Source organism: Leptonychotes weddellii, chromosome 10, assembly GCF_054177405.1.
Source record: "Leptonychotes weddellii isolate Sample4059 chromosome 10, ASM5417740v2, whole genome shotgun sequence".
NCBI classification, from domain to species: domain Eukaryota; kingdom Metazoa; phylum Chordata; class Mammalia; order Carnivora; family Phocidae; genus Leptonychotes; species Leptonychotes weddellii.
Genome location: NC_138378.1, coordinates 117,134,701 through 117,145,852, shown reverse-complemented (window position 1 = coordinate 117,145,852; position 11,152 = coordinate 117,134,701). Strand labels below are relative to the sequence as shown.

At 36.9% G+C, this 11,152-nt stretch overlaps 1 protein-coding gene across 4 annotated transcripts in view; it reads right to left on the bottom strand.

Annotated features, from left to right (window-relative positions):
* Positions 1 to 2,896: 2,896 nt before the first annotated feature.
* YWHAQ (tyrosine 3-monooxygenase/tryptophan 5-monooxygenase activation protein theta) overlaps positions 2,897 to 11,152 on the bottom strand; it is a 36,726-nt gene continuing 28,470 nt past the window's right edge. For all 4 annotated transcript variants that reach the window (XM_081797213.1, XM_081797215.1, XM_081797214.1 and 1 more), the window contains 4 exons: positions 8,431 to 8,554; positions 6,066 to 6,229; positions 5,755 to 5,850; positions 2,897 to 3,982 (listed from right to left, as the gene is read on the bottom strand). In XM_081797213.1, coding sequence (XP_081653339.1) covers positions 3,923 to 3,982; positions 5,755 to 5,850; positions 6,066 to 6,229; positions 8,431 to 8,554 — 444 coding nt within the window. In that variant the 3' untranslated portion in view covers positions 2,897 to 3,922. The remainder of the gene's footprint in view (positions 3,983 to 5,754; positions 5,851 to 6,065; positions 6,230 to 8,430; positions 8,555 to 11,152) is intronic.

The following is an 11,152-nucleotide window of genomic DNA, read 5'->3' as shown; positions in this document are numbered from 1 at the left end:
AAGCTTCCAAATAGAACAGAAGATAAATTACTAATTGTATTTATTCACTCTAGTAAGCAAACTGAAGCACCTACAGCAGGAACAGTGGCATAGAAATGAACCTGGTATGGCATTGGAGTTCACACTCTAGGTCTGCCACTTAATAAGACACATAACTTTGGACAAATAATTTCATTTTTTTCCTGATCAGATGTCCCATCAGTCAAGGGGAAATGTACTTGGCAGGGCAGTTGAGAGGATTAAATATGAATGTGCATAGCACTTGACCAGGCGCCAGAATCTACTCAATCAATACTGGTTCCCTTAAGTAAAGCAAAAGGGCTGGAACATTTATGGACATGCTTAAGGTGTTATAATTTTAAACTGAAGATGAGGAATCCTCCAGCTTTTTTCTCTGGGTATTTAGTACTTATTCCCTTTAAAACATCAGTTCTGAAGGCATATAGTCATTGGCAAGTAAAATGTGGATAAGTAGTAAATGGCAAGACTGCTTCAAACTGGATTTCATCATGATGATGATCTCCGTATCTTCAGGTACTATAGGTTCCCTAAGCTCTCGCTGAATGGATCAAAAAAAGTTCACTGTGGTTTATACTGGAACTTAATTGCAATGTCCTCAAAATTCAATAGTACTACACATGGTATACATACAGGGTAAGTGTCCTCTTGCAAAGCTCATTAAATACAAATTAGAGAAGGGAAGACAACAGATGTATGTCAGAAGAAAATATATAGCGTAACTGCCTTCACCAGTTTAAAGCGAAAATCCTCCTAAACCATTTAAAGAATGATGAGGTTAAATGTTAGTTTTAATATATTCAGATGGCAATCACCTATAATCAGTCCAAGTAAATCAGGCTCACAATGTGACAGAAACAATCACATGTCCATGCCTGTCATAGGCCTCAAATGTTTCTCAATGTTTGGCTCAACTCCATAAAAATCAGTGCATTTAAAAATAAGTGACTACAATTCTGATTTTCTCCAATTATTTTACTCTTATACTAGAATTTTTATACCTTTCTAGTTGTTTTTCATGATTTTAAAAATACCAAAGTAACAGTTTCTACTGATAAATATTTAAAGTTATATACCTGACTGAGTATATTTTACCAATTCTGCCCCCCCAACCAAAAAGTAGTTTTTCTTTTCCAATCTAAAATCAACAAATCAGGGGCGCCTGGGTGGCTCAGTCGTTAGGCGTCTGCCTTCAGCTCAGGTCATGATCTCAGGGTCCTGGGATCAAGCCCCGCATCGGGCTCTCTGCTCCGCAGGAGGCCTGCTTCTCCCTCTCCCACTCCCCCTGCTTGTGTTCCCCCTCTCGCTGTGTCTCTCTCTGTCAAATAAATACATAAAATCTTTAAAAAATAAATAAAATCAATAAAATCAACAAATCATAGCTCACTGTACTCTATGCTGGAACAGAAATCCCCAATGCTTCTATTTTGGATAGTCAATGTTAGAATGCAATACCCCCCCAAATTATTTTGTTATTAAAACCAAAAGGATATTAAAAAAAAAAAAAAAACCACCCTGCCAATTAAGCTCGAACTACAAAATAGGTAGTTAACATTTAACACTTCTGATGTCTGAAAGTAATTTAAAAAGTTAAATACAAACACGTCTTTGAACCTTCCCTCCACCAGAAACTTTATTCACGTATTCCTTTCCCCTGAGAAAAGGCGTTTTCTCTCCTACTACTAAGTTCTCAGCAGTGTTCTACAAATATTCTCAGTATCTGTTGCAGGAAAGTCCCAGAATCAGAGGGTCAAAGGAGATACCACAAGGCTGGACTCCTTTTAAAGATGCCACTTTCTCCTAAAGCAAGGAGAGATTTACATGAAACTAAATGCTGAGAATAATCTGCTTTTTAAGAAGGAAGGCTACTTTGGGGGCGCCTGGGTGGCTCAGTTGGTTAAGGTCTGCCTTCGGCTCAGGTCACAATCCCAGGGTCCTGGGATGGAGTCCTGCGTCGGGCTCCCTGTTAAGTGGGGCGTCAGCTTCTCCCTCTTCCTCTGCCCCCCACTCCCTCTGCTCATGCTTGCTCTCTCTCCCTCTCAAATAAATAAATAAAATCTTAAAACAAAACAAAACAAAAAAAAGGAAGGAAGGCTACTTTGGTAACTCAGTGATTACACAGTACTTACCAGTACTTGTTAAGATGTGATAATTCTTTCTCCTAATTCACAATGTTCTTCCTATGTTCACTGAAATTTTTATTTAAAAAGTAGTGTCATACTGATTTAGATTTTTGGGGACCAAAGTCCATATTAAAATGGATATTCTCCCAAGTCCCATTCAATTCTCTTTTCATCGTCACGTTTTAGGAGATAAAGGCTAATCCTACACAGCTGAATTTTTCAGATTATCTTCTCACTTTAAAATAAATTCTCAGGTCAATACTTAAGACAGGTTAGTATAACAGCCCATGTGATATTATGAAACCAAAATTATTTGAAACTCACTAATGGTACCACTGAATGTTTACAAAAACTGAATTATTTGAAAACTAAGTAAGTAATATACTCTCAAACTTTGACATTCTGCTTAAATATCCACTGAAACATACTTCTAACACCAGCCAAAGCACTCATACTCACATAATTAACTTTTCTAATTTCACAATGTCCACTTTATTCCATATAACACTTAACTAGGGATCATTTACATCTGAGGAAGAGATGGCCCACACAACTGATCTATGGTTAAACACTAACTCTTAAACACATAGTCCAATTTTATACATTTCCAGGCATCCCTAGACAAGTGAATCACAATGCAGGCACAAATTATTACTACATTTTTCATAAGATAAAAGGGAAGTATAAATAAACTTCAGAAAGTAGTAAATTCATCTGTCCCTTAAAATGAGTGTGCAACTGTTACAAAGCCATAGTAAATGGTTTATAAAATGTAGTTTTATTTTATGTTACTGTGCTGTTACATAGGGCATAACATTTCCACAAGGCTTTTTTGGGACTACAGTCAATGATTAGCAACACACAATAGTGGTCCAACTCTCTACATGACAATCACTAGACAAACTGGACACCCTCTCATATGTGCACAAATCTGCATGGAAAAGTACTAACGTTTTAGACTTGGACTTGTGTACTTTATCTTCCCTTTCTAGTGTAGTAAGAAACGACATGCACCTTAATTTGCCAAAAGCAATGCTTGTGTTCTGGCAGCAACATGCTACTTCTATTTCATAGTAAAGCAAATACCAGAACGACAAAGGCAGGAGGTGTAAGTGAATTTTTATTGGGAAGGGAAGTTGTCAACTTAAACAGCAGCAATGAAGAACGAATAACGAAACTTCCTGTTGTCACAGATATACAAGACCTCCATCACATATGATACAGGAGGCATTTCAATTTGTGACCCCCAGCGCAGAAATGCCAAATGCTTTTCCATTCAATCGAATACTTCTGGATTCCTACCAAAAAGGAATACATTAAGAGTAAGGAAAAGTCGCTTACTGAAAGGAAACCCCTGAAGAAGAGTACGGGAGGGAAATGTAGAAATTAAGAAGTTATGTAGAACACTTTGTAAATTGTAATGACTACATTTTCATATCTTCATAGTAATACAAAACACAGTCACTTGCAGAACTGGTTCAGATTACTTCAACACCAGATACATTTTTAGTCCTCTACATAAGTGTTTGGAAGTTACTTATGTTTATATGAAATGAAGCTATTAATACTTTTCTACAGCAGTAACTGCACACCAGGAAGGCCAAGACAAACACAAATCAAGGAATGGAGTTTTCCCAAAGCTGCAGTGTGAAAAGACTATAAACAGTTGATTCCATACACAAGAATGAGTTTCTTTGCTATAGGAAATCCAAACAGAATAAGGAATGGAGATGAGTAAAAAGGTTTCTTGAGGGGAAGAAGGATGACCACCCTGTATGCATTTAGTTTTCTGCCCCTTCTGCCGCATCACATTCTTCTCCTGCACTGTCTGATGTCCATAACTAGGAAAAAAAAAATCATAATAAGTTATCCAGACAATAGAGACTGTGACTAAGAATGGAAGATTTCTCAAAATCCCAAACACCACCAACTCCTCCTCCAAAGTATATCTTTGTAAACCTTTCACTATGCATTTACAAATGACACACATACACTATTTGAATACATTTTTAAAGCTTTCTCTCTTTTTTAATAGCATAATTAAAAAACAAAACAAAACAAGGCAATATCCTCTTAGAATTTAACAGTATCTCCATTCACAGCAGCCCAATGCTCTTCTTGAAAGCACTACTGAAATATAATTTATAAGCTGAATAAGGCAAAAAAATTTTAAGGGGGGAAGCGAACCACAGTCATAATAACGGTTTCCAAATATTTGAGAGGCCTTTTCCATTATATGGAAAAAGGGGCAGACCCACTGTGCGTGTGGCCGAGGGTTAAATGGGAGCGGGTGATGGAAGTTAGAAGGAAGTAGCAGTGGGTGTGAAGCTACACGGAAAGCATTCCTGAATTAGCTAAGATGTTAAAACAGAACTGATCGCCAAGAACTCTCCAATTTGAAGTGAAGAAGGGAATCATCAATAGTTACTGACTACAATCAACAGTTCAAAAAAATGAATTACTATTAGATCAACACCAAGAGACTAGTGGCATTTCTAGCATTCTAGAAAAGCTAGAATCTTATATAATCTTTAAGTTACTGTTAAAATACTAAAATAAGTAAAAACACAGAACATGTATCTTTAAAAAGCTGTCTCTGTAAGAGAAAAAATAAAACAAAACCAGTTAAAAAATACAGCAGCTCCATAGTATTCCTAAGAGGTGTATTGGCTCAGTTTGCTTTTCTTCTATGGAAGTGTTTTATGCCCATCATTCTACTGTTACCCCACAAGTACAGGGAATTCTAATGGCTTGGAATGAAGTGTCACAATTTCCTTGTTCAGCAAAGGTGAACAGATATGGTACTAACATAAAAAAAAAAATAAATAAATAAAAAACCCTTCCTAGCAAAAGATAAAGCTCCAAACTGAAGGCCTGGAGAACTACATTTATACTAAAAGGTATAGAAGTCTCTTCTGCCACGTTTTGTCTAAAATTGTTGACGTATCAAATTTACTGGAACCTATAAAAGCAGCTAGGTAAAGTTCAAATTTTATTTTTTTCTCCATTACTTTTCCCTTCATTATCTGCCTATCCAAGAAGTAGGGAGAAAAACAAAAGAAAAACAAAGATAATTAAGTGGAACAGGTTTTGGCCTAGAGGCATAGGTGGAATAAATGGAAGTTAAGGTTTATTCCCCATCAAATGCCTGTAAGACATGTAGATTTCACAAAGTAAATTTTTATTAAAACAGGGCACTTCAACGTGATTTTAGGAAAGCTTATAGTCCCTAACTTGCTGTAGCTAATTTACCCAAAGGAAGAAAATAATGCAACCACGACAACTTTCTATATTAACATATTTTATCAACATCTTCATTCCAATGAAATAGTGATGTTAATATTAAGAGTTCCTACAATCTTAGTACCTTCTCAGGAAGGTCTAGGTCTGATAAAATGCCTATTCAACTTGAAAATCTGCCCACAAAAGAACAGTTGGCCAATACAAAATACTAACAAGCACTTAATAATTTTACTTACATATTTCTATATTCATTTTCTAAGAGAAAGTGTAGCTCTTACATAACGGCCCCAAAAGATAGGGAGACTGAAGTAAAACGGAAGTACCTTTCTTCTTAAAAAGAAAATAAAATTAAAAAGAATGAACAACTCACTGTTAGGTTGTCTCTAAGCAACTGCATGATGAGGGTGCTGTCTTTGTATGAATCTTCATTCAGTGTATCAAGTTCTGCAATGGCCTCATCAAAAGCCTGGTAAATATTAATAGCCATGGTAAACAATATTTGCATGAACACAAACTGATTACAATTACAAACCATTTTTATAAAATAGGTGAACATCCACTTTATGTTCTACTATCAACTAAAAATAAAACTCAGTGAGTCACTACTTCCACAGATTTCCAGTTTATGACAATGACCTTATCGGTAGGAGTAAGAACTTATGAGAATGACCTGAAACTTACTGTTTTGGCCAGTGTGCAGGCAAGCTCGGGGTTATTAAGGATCTCATAGTAAAATACAGAAAAGTTAAGAGCCAGTCCCAGGCGGATTGGGTGTGTGGGCTGCATCTCCTTCTTGCTTATATCAAAAGCTTCTTGGTAAGCTCCTTGGGAATTATCTATCGTTTCTGTGAAGGAAAAAAAAAAAAAAAAAGGCACAATACTGAAAATATCCATCAAGTATAGAGCACATTAACCTTTAACATATCCTACTACCACATTTGGAGCTGGATTTTTCTTTGTGGCCTTCCTTTAAAACCATGGCAGCAAACCAAAAACATTACCTCGTACTGGGTTACTGAGAAACTAGTTTATAATGTTGCTTGCTTCAGCTTTAAAAAAACCCCCAACAACATGAGATAGTGCAATCAGACTTTTCTAAATCTGTGACTAAAACAATTTTCTTTTTCCATATCTTTTAATTTTACTAATTAGAAATGCAGTAATTTAAAAATAATTTGACTGATACATGTCAATAATATCTCAAAGCTAGAAAAAATTTTGTCTGTAATACCTCTTCTCAAAATAATGAAAACACTTTACAAAGATCATCACCACCAAAATCTCTATTTTTGTGATTTGTAAAGACAATACTGATCCTTGGTCCCAAGATATATTATGTGAAAGGCAATATGAAAGTGTCAATATACAGAACAAAATCTGCTCTGACCAGAGGCTGATTACTGGCCTAGTAAAAATGTCACCTTCCTGAAAAAACTGTTCAATAATTATTACCAATACTACCCTGATTGTATCCATGCTTTCAAAAGGTTAAGTAGGTTTTCTCAATGAGACCACTGGCTCATTACAGCTTTAGAAATACCGACCGGAACAGAAATGTAAAGTTAGCCTTTTATGGCCTGAATATGTGCATTTTCCTCCCTCTGAAATGGCATATTTATTGATCTAAATATGGCTGATACAGCCCTCACATAGTAAGGAGTTCTTGCTGCTTGGCATATAAGGAAATACTACAATGAGTATTAGTAAGGTGTCTCAGCTCCTAGGCTGTAAATACAGACGATCTATGAGTCCCAGACTACTGGAGTATTCCACGGATAGGAACAGAAATGCCAATGAGCCAGAGAGGGCTAAATCAGATTAATGCTGGGGCTATGTCCCAGTCTTCCAAAGACATCCTTGTGACTTGCAAATATCTGTCGCTTTCAGCTTTACTATCTTTATGACAACAGAAATTATACATCAATAGTAAGTTTAGTATACAAATTTTATTATAGCGGGATACAACAGTTTTCTCTTTGTATCTTCAATTACACTGATATTTGGGATGGTAAACTGCTCCACTTTCAGTTAATACCTCTGTGAGGCTAGGAAGCCACAGTAACTACTTGAGGGTGCACACTCTTTTTGGATGGGGCAAAATTAAAAAACAAAGTAATGAGCCTACTGGAAATACGGAATTAGGTGCAACTTCTACCTAGAACTTGATAAATACAGTAGCAGGCACATACACAAAATTTAATAGGACCTCAGCTACTAATACTCCCGGAGACTGAGTCCACTGCTAATAAATCACTTTGATCTTTTTACAATTAAGTCCAGCAATTCAGTTATTCTCTTTCCCATATCTATATTTTCTATGACAAATTATATACCAGCAACATCTCATCTCACCTCTCTTCCTCAGAAATTTGGTTAAATATACTTAGCAGTCAATGGAATGATCCTTCAAAATAGGAAGGTAGTAGTTAATTAGTATGTCAAACAGAAAAAGTACAACATCCTGTTTCTGTATTCTGTATGTGACTTCCAGTTAAGTTTCAAGGTACAGTGACACAAAAGGCCACGTGACAACACAATCTCTCAAAGCATATGCAAATGACAAGGAGGCTAAAAATGTGCTTAACCAAATTCTAAAGTATAAAAAATTAAGCCTCTTTTTTTTATTATTATTATTACTTTTTAAGTAGGCTCCACCCCAGTGTGGAGCCCATCGCAGGGCCTGAATTCAGGACCGTGTGATCCAGACCTGAGCTGAGATCAAGAGTAGGACGCTTAACCGACTGAGCCACCCAGGCGCCCAAGATTAAGCCTCTTTTAAATAATACCTTAGCAGATTATAGTTAAAGAGTTTATGAGTTTTTCAAAAACAGTACATAATGTAAATTCATGACTGTTTTCATTTTTGAGAACATTAAGGTAACACTAATTTTCTTTTATGTAGATTCCAAGATTTTTTTTAAGATTCCAAGATTTTAAAAAAGTTACAGAGGGCCTGGAGATTACATAGAGATTATTGTCGCAGTATCCCATTTATCCTCCCTTCCTTTTTTATTTTTAATTTTACCCATAAACCAAACAAACTTACGTTTTCGATCATCACCACATGCAACTTCAGCAAGGTACCGGAAGTAATCTCCCTTCATTTTCAGATAGAACACCTTACTCTCTGGATTAGTTGCATTGGCTATTAAATACTTATCCAACAATTCCTGAAAGAAAGAAGATAAAATATGAGTACCAATAAAAAGCTATTTTATTACAGACAAGAGCAATGATATGCATTTGAATCATTAACTACCACAGTAACTACATCCATACTGCCTTGGACTCGAAGCACAGGCTGAGAGCAGAGGTCACGTGGTTGTCATTAGTTGAATGCTTTGGCTCATAGCAAGTCGTAGTTTCTAATTGTAGAGCTAGGTTACATCAAACACTAACTAGAAAGAGCCTGTCTTTTCACCCATCCATTCATTCAAGCAAGCATTTCTTGGTGCTGGCTGGGTGCCGGGTGCTGTATTTGGCCAGAGGGGATATAAAGAAAACACAAAGTTCTTGCCCTCGAGGAGCTCACAGTTTAGTAAGAAAAGCAGTAAGTACACCAATACCATATGCCAGGCATTAAGAGATATGTGAATAAGGGACAATGGCAGCACAGAGAGAGCATCTGGCTGTGCTGGAGGTGGCCGCTGGCTAGGCAGGCCTTCACTGAAGGGATATCTGACTTGTTAAGAAGGAACAGTAGGAATGTAGCAGTTTGAAAGTGGGAATGTGCAATCATCTTTTTTTTATGTGTGTGTGTGTGTGTGTGTGCTTAAAAACTCTAGGCCTAATGTGGGGCTTGAACTCATAACCCCAAAATCAAGGGTCACATGCTCTACTGCCTGAGCCAGCCAGGCACCCCTGTACAATTATTTTAGAGAGGGGAAACATTTAAGACATCAACTATGAAGAACAGTACAATCACAGAACAAGTCAGCCAGCATGGCCCAGAGCAGAGCAGTGCTCATCCAAAATAAGGGTAAGTACAGGGATCAAGAGAAAGCAGTCTAGAAATACATACAGCAATTTAACAGTCACGTCTACTGAACAGAATTATTTGAAAAAATTGGGTTAGCAATTAAGTATGTCTTCATTTCCTGTTTTATTCAAAGAAATATACACTTGATCCAATGAGCTAGTGCCTCTCAAACTGAGGGATTTGTACAAGGTGTCCCAGAAGAATAAAAAGTTGCAAAAGAGGGGTGCCTGGCTGGCTCAGTCAGTGGGGCATGCAATCTTGATCTCCGAGTTCTGAGTTCGAGCCCTGCACTGGGTGTAAAGATTACTTAAAAATAAAATCCTAAAAAACAAAAAGTCACAGAAGACAAATATGATAGAGATATTTTTGGACTATCAATTTTACTTGATGGTAAATAAATATCGTTTTGTCATAAAAAATATCATGGGGAAGTGGGGGGGTGGGTTAGCCTGGTAGTGGGTATTAAGGAGGGCACGTTCTGCATGGAGCACTGGGTGTTATACGCAAACAATGAATCATGGAACACTACATCAAAAGCTAATGATGTAATGTATGGTGACTAACATAATAAAATTAAACTAAAAAAAAAAATATTATGGGGGCACCTGGGTGGCTCAGCTGTTAAGCTTCTGCCTTCGGCTCAGGTCATGATCCCAGGGTCATGGGATCGAGCCCCGCATCGGGCTCCCTGCTCCGCAGGAAGCCCGCTTCTCCCTCTCCCACTCCCCCTGCTTGTGTTCCCTCTCTCGCTGTCTCTGTCAAATAAATAAATAAAATCTTAAAAAAAAAGAAAAAAATATCATGGAGTAGAATAAAATTCTCATAGAAATTTTAAGATACTAATACCTGTACCTCATAGGTTTGTTTGGGGAATAAAACGAATAAATGGATGTGAAAGCATGGTACAGTTTCTTTCTTTCTTTTTAAAGATTTTATTTATTTGACACAGAGAGACACAGCGAGAGAGGGGACACAAGCAGGGGGAGTGGGAGAGGGAGAAGCGGGCTTCCCGCTGAGCAGGGAGCCTGATGTGAGACTTGATCCCAGGACCCCGGGTGACCTGAGCCGAAGGCAGACGCTTAAGGACTGAGCCACCCAGGCGCCCCCATGGTACAGTTTCAACATGTTAAGTGCTCAGTGCTAGTGATTAGCCAGCCAGATGTTCTCACTCTTCTGCCTCAGTGCAAAGTTTGAGAAGCACTGATCTAGGCAATGTGAAACTAGTGAAAAAGTTTAAGCAAGGAACAGACACAATCATGTTTGCATTCTGGAAAAATAGCCACTGATATTATCAATTAACATTATATAAAAATACCAACTACAGTACAAAATTAGAAGTTTGGAAGAACTCATTTAAGACATTCAAATTCACTTAAATATATTACTGAAGAAGTAAAAGAAGACTGCTTACAGATTTTTAAAAAAAGGCTAAGAAAAAGTTTAGAAAATGTAGTTCTTACTCAGGAACTTTCCTGTTGTTTATCTAAAAATGGCCTAAACAAAATGTGGTGGTTACATCCATAAGTTATTTTAAAGGAAATAAACAAAAATATTATATTAAAAAAAGAAAAACATTGTATTTTAAATCCTTAATTTTTAAAAGTTTACATAAAGATATTTTAAAAGGGCCTAAAGCTCAGGCAAAATTTTTAATTTTAAAATTACCTAACAAAGCCCCAGAAGTCTATATATTATAAAATTGGCAAACTCTATCAAAATTGTGGCTTCAATCTGGAAAGCTGCCGGACCAGGAACACAGCAACAGAGGTCAGTAAGGGGCACACCCAAA